The 17,419-nt window shown below is 42.9% G+C and overlaps 3 protein-coding genes across 4 annotated transcripts in view; 2 read left to right on the top strand and 1 right to left on the bottom strand.

Moving 5' to 3' along the window:
* coro7 (coronin 7) overlaps positions 1-3,392 on the top strand; it is a 117,253-nt gene extending 113,861 nt beyond the window's left edge. Inside the window, exons 24-28 of the mRNA XM_012921374.5 lie at positions 24-140; positions 277-412; positions 549-640; positions 755-841; positions 1,798-3,392. Coding sequence (XP_012776828.2) covers positions 24-140; positions 277-412; positions 549-640; positions 755-841; positions 1,798-1,806 — 441 coding nt within the window. The 3' untranslated portion in view covers positions 1,807-3,392. The remainder of the gene's footprint in view (positions 1-23; positions 141-276; positions 413-548; positions 641-754; positions 842-1,797) is intronic.
* Positions 3,393-4,156: 764 nt separating this feature from the next.
* Positions 4,157-7,548, top strand: pam16 (presequence translocase associated motor 16). The gene is made up of 5 exons (XM_012921375.2): positions 4,157-4,277; positions 4,601-4,685; positions 5,570-5,706; positions 6,160-6,225; positions 7,379-7,548. The coding sequence occupies exons 1-5, from the start codon at positions 4,275-4,277 to the stop codon at positions 7,466-7,468; spliced, it is 381 nt and encodes a 126-aa protein (XP_012776829.1). The 5' UTR covers positions 4,157-4,274; the 3' UTR covers positions 7,469-7,548.
* Positions 7,549-7,738: 190 nt separating this feature from the next.
* Positions 7,739-17,419, bottom strand: part of glis2b (GLIS family zinc finger 2b) — a 31,826-nt gene continuing 22,145 nt past the window's right edge. Inside the window, exons 2-7 of one of the 2 annotated variants that reach the window (XM_012921418.5) lie at positions 15,881-16,075; positions 15,665-15,795; positions 14,144-14,299; positions 13,913-14,046; positions 13,703-13,821; positions 7,739-13,278 (exon numbers count right to left, since the gene is read on the bottom strand). In XM_012921418.5, the coding sequence (XP_012776872.1) occupies positions 12,536-13,278; positions 13,703-13,821; positions 13,913-14,046; positions 14,144-14,299; positions 15,665-15,795; positions 15,881-16,058 (1,461 nt within the window). In that variant the 5' untranslated portion in view covers positions 16,059-16,075 and the 3' untranslated portion in view covers positions 7,739-12,535. The remainder of the gene's footprint in view (positions 13,279-13,702; positions 13,822-13,912; positions 14,047-14,143; positions 14,300-15,664; positions 15,796-15,880; positions 16,076-17,419) is intronic. The other variant, XM_076883205.1, reaches the window with a different exon arrangement.

The following is a 17,419-nucleotide window of genomic DNA, read 5'->3' as shown; positions in this document are numbered from 1 at the left end:
ATCAAAATGTTTCCTGTTTGCAGGGTTTGGCCTTTCTGCCTAAGACTGAGTGCAATGTTCGCGATGTGGAGGTAGCTGTTGGACTGATGCTCACCAAGACAACCATAGAGCCAGTGGCCTTCAAAGTGCCAAGGGTCAAGGTGAGCCAACTGCATCACCTTGTGGCCAACTTGGAACATTACATGCTTTCCCCTCCTGATGCTTTTTCTAAAAAGTAACTGTAGCTCTTATTAGACGCTGTATACCTAATTGTGTATGGCTTTTTTGTGTCTCCAGAAAGAGTTTTTCCAGGATGATGTGTACTCAGACACAGCGGTGTGGTGGGAACCAGCACTTACTGGCTCTGCCTGGCTCTCCGGCTCCAACGACCAACACAAAAAGATCAGCTTGAAGCCTAAAGACATGACGCCAGGTGCAGGCAACGACACAAAACATATACACACATGCCCTTATCTAGCATGCCTGTCACTCCAAATCAAGATTCTTACATCTACAGTCTGCGTGTCAGCACTAGACATGTCTTGGTATGTTTATTCCCCATCCTCTAGTGAGTGAGGCCCCCAAAGAGGCTCCAGTGAGGAAATACCTTCCCTCATCTGTTTACCTGGAGGAAAAAACTGATGAACAGAAGAAAGACGAGGTGAAAAGAAGCTCAAATACTGTATACTTTTATTTCGAATAGATCTCCAAAGTTTAAGTATTTAATACTTATTCAGTACGTAATAAATTATTAATAAATGTGTGTGTGATCCAGCTTCTGAATGCCATGGTGGCTAAGCTGGGAAATATGGATGACCCACTACCACAAGAGTCCTATGAGGGGGTGGATGAAGATGAGTGGGTAAGTGAATGTGATCAAAATATGAATGTGTGACTTTGATGTTTCTTTCTTTCTGAATAAATACTGATTGGTTCAAAAATGCTGATGTTGAACTAACAGGAACACATTTAATCAGTCAGTCAACCTCAAGGAGCATCAATCTCTGCAGTTAGGAAGCGTAAACCACTGTTTCACTTGTTTTGGCTCAAATTAAAGTGACAACAGGTGCACTGTGCAACATTGTGTAACACACCCTCAACACTGGAAACTGTGCTGAGAGGCACGGCAAACAATCGGGAGAAGCCGGACAACCTGAGCAACCTGAACGAGCTGCAGGTGCCGTCTCGTGTTACCAGTAATGACAGCGCAAAACTTGAGAAAAATCAGTCAGGAGTTGATAAGGAGAGCACCGTGGTGTGTCGGCACCACCTGCAAAACCATTCCCTTTTAGGCCACTATAACTCTCATCTGATTGAGCATGTGTGGGTCAAAAGGCTGCAGAGGCCTGCGTGTCATTTTCTGTCATTCCTTCCTATCCACTCTCTACTGTCCTGTGCAATAAAGGCTAAAAATGATAAAAACATCCCCTTTTTAAGGATGTCTTGTTGTTTTCTCTCCAGCGCACCTGTTTTCACTTTAATTTGCACCAAAGCAGATGCGATGCACAATGAGTCACAATAGCTTATGCATCCTAACTGGATAGATTGCTATCGCTGAAGTTTAACTGACTTTGTGTTACACTGTGACAGTCAGGTGTTCCGCTGTTTTTAGCATGGTGTTGAAGAGGTAAATTCTATTCCCTTGCAGCTGACCCAGAAAGCTTTATGACCAATAAACATGGATGTTCTGTCAACACTTTTTTAAATGCATTAAATAGTTTGCTGTGGTTACTGTCAGACAGAAGGGTCAGTAGAGACTGAAGGCAAGTTGCAAGCCAGGGTTGTACTTTTGCTAACTTTTGTTTCTTTGTCATTTAGGACGATTAATGGGGATGTGCCTTTGGTCCAGTCGTCGTGCCAACAGCAGATAGAGGAGAACAGCTCCAGTGTTATATTGCCAGTCACTTCATCGGTGTACATCTCAGCCTACTGAGCACACACAGATTGCTGCATCATTACTGCACAATAACTCCATCATTTTTTGAAAAAAAAAAAACTCCTTATCTTCTGTACAACCTTCTGGTTTCAGTACTGTATGCATGATATCATCTGTTGATCTCTATATCATCAAATTTGATTTTTTGAAATCATTCTGGGTTAAAAACATTTTTTTGTGTGCATAAAGAAATAATATCACTCTTTTCACAGTATTAATGGGAAGAAATCACCATCCAGTACAGCAATATTTATCAGGATATACAATGAAGCCATCTCAGTCATATTGCTTTAGAACAATCATAGGAACAATAATAGTGCTATATGCTACATTACCAGTTAACTCTGAGTGCTCAAAACCAGGCCGACCCGTGGTTTACTCTCACATCAAGCAAGTTTTAAATATCACACATGTACTTTTCATCTGTTTTTCTCTCTGTGTGATCATGGTTTGATAATGTGATACACGCTGGCAGTATCCTGAAGTACAAAAAAAAAAAAAGAAAATGTTTGTTTAGGTTTACATGTCAAAAAACAACCTGTACCTACACAGTGGACCACTGCTTGTATTTTATACTGGCCAGTCATGGCAGCGTGCTCAGCTCTGCAATAAAAAATGTTATATGGCAAAAAAAAAAAAAAAGATTTTTACGTCACCCAGCTGATAAAACCAATTGTCTTCCTGTTAAGTTGGGTTAAATCCACACGCTCACACATGCACAAGCACAAGTTTAGCAGCAAAAATCCACGCTGAGGATAAAACAGGTTCGCCAGTTTTCATGTTTAGCCATGAGCTGGAGTTTCTATTTACAGCAACATTACGTTATCTTCTCTTTATTAGCTGATATTTGCCTCGGAAGCCATTCTAGCATAATTAGGTGCCAGGTACATATGATTCAATTTATGGCCAGTAGTAGTCTCATAGTTGGCGATCAAAGGTCAATACAAATAAACCACTTGCTTTTGAGTTTTAAGACAGGGCTTTATATACTTAAGGATGATTGTGTCTTTCTTTTTATTTATCGGGCAGATTAACTTTTAATTTAGACTCTTGTCGGTGTTCTGACTGTTTCGGGGATCTCCCTCATTAAATGAGCTAATTTTAGTATCTAATTTTTCCTACTAACAACTTATGATGGTGTTAATTAGACAACAGTACAGTATTAATAATTTACAATGCAGCCGTCATGTAGTTTCTTTGTAGAGCTACAGCGGTACCTTCAGTAATTCAGGCTTGATCTCACAAAGTTTGTTTACAACCTCTGATGGACCGAAATGTTTACTTTGCTTAGGTGTCGTCAGGTTTTTTGTGATGTATACTGTAAGTGCTTGTGATTCTCAAAGGCCATACTTTTTCTTCCTACTTTTGGATCAGATAAACTTGCCTTCCATTTGTTTTTATACAGTGAGTAAAGGTTTGTTTTGTTTCTGTCTTACTTTTTTCAACATTGTCTTGCAATAAACACCTTTTAAACTCATTTCTGCTTGTCTCTGTATGACTAAGAAAACTAGTCGATATGTGATTTTTTTTTTTTAAATCCCCACTAACATTTGGTTTAATGTCCCTTAGCAAGGTTTCGTTTCCATCAATAAGTTTCTGGGATAATTCTAGCTGAATTTTTGACCACTGTACTTGGCAGAATTGGTAGAGTTAGTTTAAATTGGACTTTTAAACTTTTAAATCTAATCCACAAATATAAATAGCTTTGAGATTTGGGTTTTGGGAAGGCCATTCCAGAAGTTTAATGTTAGCCTACTTTATCCTGATATGAGTTTGGAAGCATTATCCTGTTGGAACGCCCAGTAAAAGAAATCATTAAAAGCCCCAAGTACCATAAAATTCATGCCCATGATGGTTAACAGTAGCTGCAGTTAAACTGTATTTGCAGCTTCAGTTCATTATAACTTCATATGTACTTTATTTTGTTTGGCCTGACTTTTTCCGTCCTGTGTTAATTCACATCACCATTTTTTCTTGTGAGTCAAACAGTTTATAAGCTGCGTTTTTCAACATACAGTTATTTTTTTAGCACTTAAGTTATTGAATTCTTTTATTGCTAATTATACAGTGTCAAGGAACATTTACCAACATATTTATTTTAATCAGTAGAGTTTAGTCATGTATACTCGTTTAATTTTATCGTCTTACTGTTTTGAATGAAAACTGCACTTTGACTTCCCGACCAGCAGGTGTCAGTGTTCAATTTTTCTCCGTCCAGCCGAGCCGTCTTCAATTTGATATTGTCGACTCTTCCTTGAACTCTGACCTGTCTGTAACCTTCAGCGTGCATGTGAAAACAGAAGAGACGTGCTGTTAGCTGAAGCTTTATTAATATTATTATTGTTGTTATTATTATATCATGGTAAGAGTACATTTGATACTTTTTGTGTTAATGTGCCAACACTGTTAGAGACTGCGGTTATTCCGGAAGCTTCCCTTGTGTGTTTGTCGCACATAAGACGTAAGACAGCTGTGCCTCCTCTTCACTGAGAGGTCTTTAATTTGATTTAGGGTTAAATTTAAACAGTTTTTAGTAAAGTCACATCCAGAAAGGATTTAGACGTGTGTGGAAAGCGTGTCGCTGTTTACAGATGTAATGCAGGTGTTGTTGACTGTAAAGTCACTTCTGGGTGTTTTTTGTGATTAACTCCGTCATTCCTGATGTTTTTTTTTCTCCTGTTGTAGGCTAAATATCTCGCACAAATCGTGGTGATGGGAGTTCAGGTGGTGGGACGTGCATTCGCTCGTGCTTTGCGACAAGAATACGCAGGTATGACCCGGAGTTAGTCGATTATTCGATTCTTGCGCAGAATACATTGTTACAAAGTACTAACCTAGTTTAACACCTGGCATAAGGTAATATAAGAAGTATCAGTTTACTTTCAGTAATATAGGGCCACACCCTGGCTGTAAGGTAAATTGTGCACACCATTATAGTTTTAGTTACCTTAGAAGCACATTTTGTAATTTTCAGACAAATGTTGCACACAAAGTCACAAGTCTGATCAGCATTTTTTTTTTTAATCACCATTACATGTTCACTGGCCTCATGTCTGCCTTTAATTCTTCATGGCATAGGTTCACGAAGCTGCTGTAAATATTCCTCAGATCAGTTCTCTATTGGATTTAGATCTGAGGACTGTTGGAAGCAGGGAGGGATGGACATGGTCAGCAACAATACTAAATTAGCAGCCGGTGTTGTCTTCTGCTGCTGTAGCTCACCTGCTTCAAGCTTTGATGTGTCCTCTGCCTACCTTAGATCTAATGAGTGATTCTTTGAATTACTGTTGCTTTCCTGTCAGCTCAAAGCAGTCTTCCCATTCTCAATGTTGATGGCCTCGGGCATCAGCCAAGTACTTTCACCTAGACATCAGCCTGGATATTTTCTCATTTTTTAACATTCTCCGTAAACCCTACGTATGGTTATGTGCGAAAATCATAGTAGATCAGCATGCAATATTTGAACTTCAGCATGTCATCTTGACCACATCTGCATGTCTCAGTGCATTGAGTTGTTGCCATGTAATTGGCTGATTAGATAGATCCTGGCGTTAATTAATGGGAACTAATGTACCCAAGTGGCAGGTACTGTAGGTGTATGTGTGTCTGTGTGCATGTGAATCACATTTGTTTTTGTTGTGTTTTGCTACACAGCCAGTCAAGCTGCAGCGCAGGCCAGGGGCCGTTCGGGTCAGGAGTCGGCCGCAGCCTCCAGCATCACTGGAATTAGTTTGCAAGAGGCCCAGCAGATCCTCAATATCTCCAAACTTAGCCCTGAAGAGATTCAGAAGGTACAGTCACACTAGTGATCCTTTTAGATCCTTTTAAGGTTGAAATTGGTCTGGAGATCTTAGAAGCTTTTTTTTTTTTTAATACCATCTGATGTGGAAGCTTTTTACTCTTACACAGTTATTAAAACAAATACAGTAGTTTGGTTAGTTTACCGTCAAAGACTGCATGGAAGGTAAACCATCTCTAAAGTGGTCATCAAGTAATGGAATTTTTTTTTTAGCGTTTGCTTAACACTAGAACACTAACATCGGGTATATTTTACATGACAATTCCCATCAACAATACATGGCAAGCTGAAGTACTTTTCTTTTACTTCTGAATCTCTGATGTCATGTCACTGATGTGATTTGATAGAATATTTGGTTAAAAAGTGTGTGTTTCTGCTGGGAATAATTAAATGGAGTCAGATGCTGTCACTAGAATACTAACACTGAAGCATTTCTCTTCACCAGAACTACGAGCACCTTTTTAAAGTCAATGACAAGTCAGTGGGCGGTTCCTTTTACCTACAGTCAAAAGTAAGTGCTCTAAACGTGCATTCACTTTCACTTTCCAGACATTTTTTTAAATGTGTACAGTTAAGGCAGCATGAACATAAAAATTGGTACATTGTTTTTGCTTGTCTAAAGATGAAATCAGCACCAAAAAATAAATAAATAATTAAAAAGTACAATTTTATACCTGTAGGTGTCAGAGTTTTGAGTCTCAAACTCAGATCTTTCTTCTGCCAGATATTGTGAAGACAGAACTAGCTGTTCTAAAAGGTTTTTTAAACTGTTGCAAAAGGCATTTTCACCCCTTTTTTGCTGTTCTCTTGGGTTCTGATGATGCAACGACGAATCCAAACAAACCAAAAGGAATCTCTACCAAGAGGCTGAGAACATTCGCTCCACTTATTGGTCAGATGTGTCTGAGAACTGAGGAAGTATCGAAATAAAAGATATATATCATGTCAATTTAAAGTGGCACAACATCAGAGTTGGCATTTGCTCATAATGGTGGAAATGATAGAAATACACCAAAACCATAACTTTGCTCTTTGTGTTGAATTTCCGCTCATTCACACTTTGCTTGGGGAAAACACTCAGCAGAATAAAGTAGTTCATGTTGATCATGTAGCACAGATCATGTGACGGTTGCAGGTTTCAGTGCCCTGCCTTCTTCCACAATACAAAGTTAACTGGTCATACGAGCTGTTTAGTTCCTGAGGGAAAACTAACCAGTCTGATCAGACTGAACTAAAGAGTGATGATGTTAAATGACTCTGATGCTGACAGATTCCCTCAGAAACTGTTTATTCTCAGAGATGCTGTTTGTGTTCAAAATACCTGTTTTAAGGCTAAAGACAGAAAAGTCACTGTGGGGCAGATTTCACTGGCTGACTGGTCAGATCGGACCAAAGTCCATGTTTGAAAGCTCAGTGTTTTTTTCGCTCTCAGGACCAGCCTGATAGTTTCTATGACAGATGTGCAAATACAAACTTCTCACTCCTATTTTAGTCTTCTCATTGAATATCAAGTAACACGTGGGTGGAGTCGACTCTTTGTAATGAGTAATGTTTGACGTTCAGTCAGTTGCTCTGTACTTCCTCTTTACTGTGACTAATTTGTATTTTAAAAACATTGAAGTCACCTCTTTCTCTTTGTCATCACTGTTATTGTTTGTGTGTAGGTGGTGCGAGCAAAAGAGCGTCTGGACGAGGAACTAAGTATACAGAAAAAAGAAGAAAAGCAGCAATCACAGCAGAACACGGAAACATGAAGGACAAAGCGATGCCCGGTCTTTCCTCTCCCCATCCTCTGTAAATTATAACCCAATTAAAAGTCTTCTCCTTTTCTCTAGTTTTGACTTTGTGACACTTTTTTTTCCAAGCAATGAGGTGCAAAAAAGGAAACTATAATTCTAAACATACAATTTTAGCTTATGTGCTGAATTTAACTGCATCGAGTTGAATGTTAATCAGGTTATTCTGGGTGGGTTTTCACCTGTTTTAATGTATATGTGAGATAGAAATGAAAATGCACACAGAAGTATCAAATGCAGCTTTATTAAACATTTTTTTGTTTTCATTGACATTATTATCAATATCGTAATAAAATTCCTCTAAAACAGGAGCACGCCGCTATGTTGTACCAATTGGAGACTTTTACAACTCTAAAATTCTGCATGTTCGACCATAGAACATGACGCCAGGAAAAAAAAAATATATTTTCATATAATCATTTTCTTTTTCATAGTGTATAACTTCTATATTTACCTATAATAATAAAAAGGCACTTGGAAAAATTAAAATACTGACATAATATCTCACAAATGTGCAAAAAAACAGAACTTGGAACAGGCCTTGCGTGGCCTTAGTCTTATCATTAACCCTTTGTGCAACGCCGTAGCGCTTTCGGTCAGCGGCACCCCTTTTACCCTGACCCGACTCGCTGACAGCTTTTTGCCCTGGATTTCAGCTCCACGCGTCTCAACGTGAAGTGTTAAAATCTGCAGGAACGCGTACCACTTTTTCTTTTTATGCTATATGAAAAATAAGATTTTAGAATTCAGACATTTTAGCGACTCCGAATGACTTTTTACAATGACTTTGTTCCCAAAAACAACCGACGAATAACGCACTACGCTGAGAAAAGACGTGACAGCATCACCTTATCTACACTCGCTATAAAGGGGGGAGGGGGGCGGTTTATTACAGGGTGAGCTCAAAGGGTTAATGGATCGTACAGCTTATTTAATATTAAAGATGGGTGGACCCTGGAAGGATCCGTGTCAGTATCGTTCAGACTTCTGCAGCCACGCAGAGTCTCTGTCCCTGGCTTCGACCAGCAAGAGGAAGAGACAGACAGGGGAGGTGGAGGAGGAAGAGGAGAGCTGCAGCATCTGTGGGTTTCACTGTTGCCATGGAAACCGTGTCTAGCCTACTTAACACCTGTTTTGGTGACATCACACGCCAGGATTGTCCACTCAAAGAGCAAGAAATTCTTTTCAATTCAATGCCCACCCGGACTCCAAAGACAGGCCAATGGTGTGTGTGTGTGGTGTTTTTGGGGGGGGGGGGTCTCTGAGATAATAATGACTAACAAAATTACTGAGGCAGAAACACAGGTAGGCTGTGAATCCTGGTGGACCTGTGGGCAGCACAAACTCAGGCACGGGGGTTTATACTTCTTTTGTTTGCTGTGAAAGTGGCCTTTTTACTATCCCTGTCAAAACAAGAAAAGCTTTTTGGCCGGGAGGTGGGGGAGTTGAGCCTGTAGGTTTAATCTATAAAAAAAAAAAGAAAGAAAAAAGCCCAGAGGGCAGCTAGAGTTCAGTGGCCTAGTTTTCTGCAGGCTGGTATGCCTCTGAGTGGCTGCCACATTGGGCACAGCACAGCGACTTCAGAGCTGAGAGGGCCGTTTGCTGGGGTAGGTGGCCAGATGGAGAGTGGCTGCGCTGCACAGCCATCCTCCACTGGCATACAGCCTCTGCTCTCATCTCTCCCCGTCCCTTGTCTATTCATTTATTCATTCAGCCAAGCCTTTCTCTTTGCTCTCACGCTCTCTCAGTGCTGCCCAACATTTCACAGTCAGATGTTTTCCTTTTTGTTGTTTTTTTGTTTCGGATACTCTCTCAATAAAGACATTTATTATGCTCACACTCCCTCAGTGGCACACACCGGTGTGTTTGTCTTGGAGGACTGTAATGTCAAAGCAGTGGTTCCAACCTTTTGGCTTAAGACAAAAGGGATCAAATCTGCAGTTATGGCCTCGAAATCAGGGTTGCCAGGTTTTGGTAGAATCTGTAAAGTTTTGGAAGTGCTGCCTCTTGTTTGTTCTGCATGAAAATTGCACACAGCATTCATTTGAACCCAAACCTACTGAACAGATTACAGATCACTGTGTCTGCCACCTTGTCTTTTTGCACAGTGTATGGTCTTAGTCTTAATATATGTTCAGCAGATCCCCCCAACACTGATACCGTTCCTTACAACACGGTTTCATTTTAACTCTAAGAAATTTAACAGCGTCGCCCTTTACATATCAATAAAGACGTTGTTTGACGATCATTAGAGCAGGTTCTATGTTTTTTTCCAAGGGTAGCCTTGGTAAGCTGTATAGGCAGAGCTCACTTCTGATTCAAACCCAGTCATTTTGCTCTGGAAGCAGATCTGCAATATAACAGAAAAGACTCAGATCAAAGAGAAACAAAGGTTACCCATAGAAGGCATCCAAGGGGGAGGAGTTAAGTCCTCAGTGTGGTTTCCTATACAGTGTCACAAACTCCTTAACTGTCTCTGTGAGGTTACGCTCGGGAAAGGCAGTGTGTTAAAGTACATGATAACATACTACAATGGAAAAAATTGGCCATAGGTGTGAACAGTGGTCTGTCTCTCTGTTAGCCCTGTGACAGACTGGTGAGCTGTCCTTTTGCCCAGTAAAAGCTGGGATACACGCCAGCACCCCTACTAATCCTGAAGAGGATGGATGGGTGGATGGCAGCACTAGATGATAGAGATCACTTGAATTATTAAAATGATCCTGAGGGGCAAAAGAATCACACTGGATTCATTATTCTAGAAAGACTAAAGATTATTCACATATAGGTCTAATGGCAAAATAACGGGCTGGCAAACAGACTTAGTGTCATCCACTGATCTACTGAAGCATTTTTAAAGTTTTTAAAAATTATTACCCGACCCTTCAGATTTATAATAATATCCCTTTTGTCTCCCAGATGTCAGATTGGGGACCACTGCTGCTGGAAAACCAACCAAAGCTCTCCCTCTCTTCGACTCTTCGACCTCTCGAAAGACTCATCCTCGACAGCAGAAAGCTGATTTGCAGAGAAGCCATGACAGAACACAAGAAGCATCTTCAACATTAGAAAAAATGTCTCGTCTGAACAACAGCAAAACAAAAAGAGAGAGAAAAAAAACACGAAACAGCAATAACTAAATGTATCGCCCCCTTGGATAAAGTGATGAAAAAAGGAGACAGCCAATGAAGCGGAAGGAGAGGGGAGAGATGGAGGAGTGAAGAGAGAGGAGGGCTGGGGTTTATGTCAGTCTCTTGAGGGAATGTTCCTTGTGTTATGATCCTCCTCTCCCGCTCCTCGACCTCTCTCTTCTGTGCACGCAGCAATCAAAGTCAGTGTCACGGACAATTACTGAGCGACAGGCGTCTGGAAGGACCCACAGCAGGAAAAAAAACCGGACTGAGAGCAAAACAACTGATCAAAGAACCGTGTAACATTTCATAAGAACACACAAGGGATATAGTTTGTGATAAGTGCATGTCGACAGCTTTATCAAACCATGAGAAGTTTCCCAGAAGTTAAATGAGTCTTTTTTTGTTGTTGTTTTGTCCATTTTTGCCCCTTTGGACAGAGTAAATTGAGGCAGTTTGCAATAGTGTGGCTTCATATTCAGTCCAGCTGTATGTGGCACTGAGTGCACAACACCCCCCCGCCCAAACACACCTCCACCCCTCCTCTGTGGCACAATGTGAACATCCCGCTTGCAGTTTTCCAGGTACTTTTGGCACAGCGTGAAAACTTGTTGAACTCAGGACAAATATTCGACCGACGGCTCCGGGTTGGACTTCGACTGGACGACCACCTGTTTTTCACAGCTGGTTTTGGGTCGGGTTACTTAAAAAAAAAAAAAAATACAAGACAGTAGTGTTTATCGCCACAGTGGCCCTTTCATACGCAAGATGGCCGTGTTGATTCAATTACGAGAAAGCAGCTGGACAATCCAAGAGAAAAAAACAGTGCTAGTTCTGTAAAAGGCAAGCAGGATGTCGTGTGTGTCACGTCCTACTAGGAGGGGGGTTGGAGGGTGTCGGCTACACCACAGTGCCTTAAATCTCACTTGAAAATCGATTGGTGATTGCCAGGTGATGTAACACCGTTTGTCTATGTTATGTCCTCAGTTTGCTCCGTGCCCCTAAAAGCCCCTAGTCTGCACACCTCGTACACATTCTGGTGGACTAGGCTGGTCTGTGTTGGTCACCCTCTCCCCAAACTGGGGACAGATTGTCAATAGTTAGCAGCAGTTTTGAGGTTTCGATACTATAGCCAGTTGACACTATTATTCGCTGTGTTTAATGGTCTCGTCACCCCGCACAAATACATTTGAGTTCACTTGCTTTGGTTTGGCAAGCTTGTCTGGATCATATTAATCACAGCGTCCTGCGAGAAATAGGTCAAAACTTTAAAGTGATTTGAGAATCCCCCTGTTTGCCTAAATGTGAGCGCGTCACTTATTTTGTGTGTGTGTGTGTGTGTGTGTGTGTGTGTGTGTGTGTGTGTGTGTGTGTGTGTGTGTGTGTGTGTGTGTATCTCACTGCGAAGCTGGAGGCACACTGTCAAAGTACAGTCTTATAAATACTTGTCAATGAAGGAGGACTTTTGTAAGAACACAGAGCACTAAGACTGTCACTTTCATGGTCCTTGTCCATAGAAACAGCAAACAGGAATGAGTAGAGTATAAAATAAGAGAGGAAAGAGGAGCCTGTTGTAAGGCCTTAGCCATACTGAACAGAGCATTTGGGCCTCAAGTTTAGTTTTTTGCCAACAATGCGATAGCCTTCCGTTGCACGCTCATTCTTGTGAGGTGTAGTATTTTCACTTGTTTTGCTGATTGCCGATTTGATAAGTATGCTTTTATTCTTTAAGTGTCTCTATCCCAATGCATTGCCTGGATTTGATTGTGCGAGCCAATCCCTATCACCTTTGACTGCCCAGACCCTCACTATGGCATTGACCCTCCCAGCCCGACCCCCTGAGCTCTTCTGGAATGTGTGTTAGTAAAACGTGTGTGTGTGTGTGTGTGTGTGTGTATCAGTTGACCACAGCTGGCTTGAGCACCACAGTGCCTGGGGGGATGACGACCCAGGACAAAGGATCATGAGACCCTCCTGTGGAGAGGTTCAGGGCCCCCCCAGTCACCTCATTCTCTGCCTCCTCTCCTTTGCCCTTCTTTGCATGGTGGTTCTGGGCCCCGCACTCGGATGCGGGCCCCAGAACCGGCACCATCGGCAGGCCCAGGGCCGAGGAGGGAAACGCGGGGGAGAGAAGATGGGACTTTGTGAGACCCAGCGGGGAGCCGTTGAAAGAGAGGATGGATGTTCCTCCCAAGCTGCCAGGAGGGGAGTTGGCACAGCCCAGTGTGCTGAGGTCCAGGGGCCGAGAACTGAGTGGGGACAGGGGCAGGCTTCCACCCAGGCCCTGCAGAGCATGGCCTCCCAGGAGAGCAGCCGCTGCCCCTGGGATTATAATGTGGGCTCCACTCACATAGGACAACTCTGAATCTTTCCCACCACCACTAGTAAACCCCCCGCTCTGACTTCCCTTTAACAGGGAGCCCACTCCACCTGAGGAGCCCTGCTCCTGAGTCACAAAGTGGCCGTGGGCTTTGATGTGCTTGCGGAGAGAGCTGGGATCTGTGTAGCGCTTCAAGCAGCCCACCATCTTGCAGTAGTAGGGCTTGTCCACATAGTGCGTGCGTGTGTGTTTGAAGCGGTCGCTGGAGTTGGAGTAGCGCTTGTTGCAACCCTCATACGGACAAATGTAGGGCTTTTCACCTGCAGGGGGAGAGATGATACAGATGTTTAGATTCATTCAGAAAATCTTAAAAATCTACTCCACAAAAACAAAAGCCTTTGTAGGAATTACGTAGAGACTTTATATGAAGGATTTCACAGCCTCAAGCTGAATGTTTTTGCAGTCATCGTCTTAGTTTTTTGAAACCAAACAGCTGTTATCTATTGACTCTCCAATCACAAGTCAGCCAATGAGCACAGCTCGGTTTAGCCTGCTTTCTTACTCTAATGGAGATCGCCATTTACAAAATGTCATGTTTTATTTAATATGACTCGATAGAAGCCATCAAAAACACAAGCTGACTAGTATAAAGAACTTCCTTATTAATTTTTACTTTACAGTTTAATTGTATAGCAAACACTGCCTCAGATATCCGTCAGTACTCACTGGGCTCTGACCACTGACCTGTGTGTGAGCGGTTGTGTATCTTGAGATTCTCCAGGCGCGAGAAGCTCTTGTTGCAGGTGGGACAGCGATGGGGTTTCTCATTAGTGTGAGTGCGAATGTGGATGAGCATTTTGTACCTGCGGCACACACAAACGAAAAAGCTTTAAATCTATTTCTCACTTGTTGAATTTCCCCCCTCAGAGACAAAATGAACCGTTTTCAACTCACCTAGCATTAAACCCTCTCCCTTTGCGAGCACAGCCCTCCCAGTGGCAGCAGTACCCAGAATCCTTTTCAGGTTTGACGTGGAAGTCGTTAACGTGGTCCACCAGGTCTTGCAGGGAGTCAAACAGCAGATGGCACTAAGGGAGGGAAAAGCATTTGAATATAATCTTGTGACAATGCAGTTGTTTTGATTTGATTCAAACTTCCCTGCAAGGGCATCAGAAAAAGCTTTACCTTCTTCCAACGACAGGCTAGCTGTTCATCTGCTGAAAGATCTGGAGAGGATCTCTTGTCACTAGTCTGGCCAATGAACATAGAGGATGGAAGGTGAAGTCCTGTCCCATGTCCTATTGGCACAAAGAACTGGAAGGCCTGTGAGATATGAGAATTCTGGTAAAAACAAACCAAAAAAAAAAAGAGGGAAAACAGCAACAGAGTTATTAAACTGCTGCACAAGCTTTACTGTATATCATAAAACCCAGAAAATGAAAGGATATATGTAAATAACACTCAGCTGCCACTGTCCATAGTTATGATCGTATAAGGGTGAAACCTTCTGTTTAGTACTAGCTGTTGCACTTCCAGCTTTAAAGCTGTGGAGTGCGCTGCATTGGAAAAGCAGACAGGTGCTGATGGACGGACTGACTGACAAAGTAAAAGTGTCGCTTTTTATCAATGGAGTACTGAACTGCAGATTCATGTCCTTCCCTTCAAAAAAAATCCCTTCCACTTTTCCTCTAGTAGTTTCCCGCTGTGCACTACAAAACCTCCCTACATCCCTGAGCTCGGCATGAGAGATGTAAGATTCGCTGGATCTCAGCTGGGGCTCAAAGATCTAATGCACCAGCTCACCCACACACACTCATACACACACAGTTTATCTTAGCTCGAGGAGAGAACGGGAAGGATGAAATGCTGCGTTTACAAAGAGCCACACAGGTACACGGAGATTTCAAGGGGAGCACAGACGGAGAAAAAGGGCGTACAGAGAGATCACAGTCTTCAGTGTTAGAATGCGCAGGTGACAAATTTCATAAAATGACGCCGTTTCCCTGCACTGAGCTGCAGCTCTGTGTGCAAAAAGTGTGTGAGCTACTTTGTAAGAGGTCTTATTTTTGGGTGTGACGGTAAGATAGACTGATAGTCTCCAATCTATGTCCACAGGGATAAGTTAAGTGTGTGCTGCGGTGGGTTTGGGTTGGAGGGATGTGAGACTCAATAAGATGTGGGGCGACTGAATGGCCCCAGCCAGCATGCCTCAATTCAATTGCGTGGGAATTGAATTAGGCGGCGTGAGGTCTGCATGTCTTAAATCCGATTATAAATGTACACACCAACATCCATACACACACACACATCATGCCAGCAGGGCCACTGAGTCAAAGTTGCACAGACAAAGGTATTTGTTGGGGACACAAGAGGTGTTTGATAAGACTTTACCCCCTCACTCTGCCACTCTGTCTCACACAGAGGCCTCCCACCCTTTCCATAGCCTGATTCCCTTATGTGAGTGTGACACAACCCGATGTTGTTCCTGATTTGCTGACCCTAGCAGGCTGACTCACTCCTAGCTGTCGACAGGAAAGTGTGCTCACTCACCGCTGCAGTGAGAGACGGTGTTCATTTTAACAACAACTTGGAGGTGAACGAAGAAAAGAGTATGAGAGTATGAGAAAATGTGGATTTGGAGCACTTATGTGTGCTTGTCAGAGTGTGTGTGTGTGTGTGTGTGAATTTGAGCTCTGATATACTCACGCCTGAAGGGATGTAGTTTCCGTTGGTCATTTCTGGAGAGCTTGGGGTGTGGCGGGAGGATGGAGACATGCTCAGGTCCACTGCAGGGGGGGTGGGAGTGTCTGTTCGATCATGAGGGACCACCTGCACGCCTATGAAAACACAACACAGGGACACTAGCCTCAGTGTGTCCACTTAAACATAGAAACAGTTGTGTTGTGGTTTGTTATTACTCACCTGTGTGTGGAGATGCTGGTGAGGCAGGCTCTATGACTGCTGTCCCATCATCTGCCATGTGGAGCTGGCGAGCATGTTTGGGGTGCAGCGGTGAGAGAGGAGGATTGCGCGCCCCTCTGTCCTTCCCGTTGGCCCTCCGAGGAAGCTTCAGGTCCAGAGGCTCGTCCAGCGACAGCATGATCGCAGACCTCCCTCCTGCAAGTGCGTGCAAGCTCGGCGTTAATATACACCTGCAGTACTGCGCACGTAAATGTTGTTGAAAGTATCTCCCTTTCCACGATCCCACTGGGGAAGAAATACCTTAAACATTGCCGAACCGACCACAATCATAAACTGAAACACCGAGTGAGCCAAAGAATAATAAACACACAGACACACACACACACACACTGAGGGCCCAGTGACCCCTCTTCTTTTTTTTCTTCGACCTTTACGAACACTCATCCTGAGGAATGTCTACAATCCAATCCAGATGGTCACCCCCACCACTAGCCTGACTTCTTTCCACCCCTTGGCCACTCTTTCGCTCCGTCACATCACCCCCACCCCTGAGACCGTGCACCTTCAGACACCGTAGACCTTTGAGACCAAACCCTGAAGGTCTTTAAGTTCAGCTGTACCCACTGCATTTATCTCCTCCCTCCTCTAAAAACACTGACCTCTGGACCCAGACTGGGGGCTGTGGGCATGACTCTTCTTCTAACTCTCATTATGACTCAGGAACTGGACACCTCCATGAAGCCCATTGTTATATTTATGAGTTCAAATCCTTAACAATAACTTCCTAAATAAAAAATCACATTTTTTTGACTAAATGAATTAGGAATTCTATCGTGGTCCAGACAGTTTTTGTGGCTTCAGTTCATTTTCTAAATTCCCTGGTGTGCAGCTCAATAGCAACTTGGACTGGCCACAGGCAGGTGGTGTACAGTAAGGGACAAAGAGTTTCTGTCCTAAGGAGACTAAGGTAATTCAACAGCTGTAAACTCCTGCTGTTCACCATACGGTGGTGGCCATTGCTCTGTTTTTTTTGTTTTTTTGCTGTGGCCTACTGGGAAGAAGGTGTAGACAAACTTATCAAGAGCGCTGACTCTGCGGCCGGGTATGAAAGCTGTCGGAGCTGAAATCAGTTATGATAAACCCTGCACACCCACTCCAAACCCTGAGGTTGTTTGGTCTTTATCATATTACTACAGTCATAGATTGAATGGAAGTGATGGACTTGTCCACAAACGTTGGCGAGCTACACTCTGAGCTGTACTGAAAGCATAAATGGAGACCATTCGCCCTCAAAGTCCAAGTTGCACCTTATGAAACAAGCTGGCTGCTGCGCTGAGGCACAGCTTTTACTCTAGCAACACTTTTTTTATTTCACTTTACCAAATTGTACTACTGCTCGGCTAGTAGTTAGCAACTATTTGCAGACATATGTGAAAAACTACAGTAACTTTAGTAATCTGCAAACAACCAAAGCAATCACTAAGAAGTTTTTGGTACATTGCCCTCTTTGAATCTGATTTCCCCCACCGAGAGCAGGCA

This window comes from Maylandia zebra, linkage group LG4 (assembly GCF_041146795.1).
Source record: "Maylandia zebra isolate NMK-2024a linkage group LG4, Mzebra_GT3a, whole genome shotgun sequence".
Classification (NCBI taxonomy): Eukaryota; Metazoa; Chordata; class Actinopteri; order Cichliformes; family Cichlidae; genus Maylandia; species Maylandia zebra.
The sequence above is the reverse complement of the archived record's forward strand: the minus strand, read 5'-3'. Positions and strand labels throughout refer to the sequence as shown.

Coding starts and splice junctions, on each gene's coding strand:
- pam16 (XM_012921375.2), top strand. Junction 4,686..5,569: donor TTTGCGACAAGAATACGCAG/GTATGACCCGGA, acceptor TTTGCTACACAG/CCAGTCAAGCTGCAGCGCAG. Junction 5,707..6,159: donor GCCCTGAAGAGATTCAGAAG/GTACAGTCACAC, acceptor TCTCTTCACCAG/AACTACGAGCACCTTTTTAA.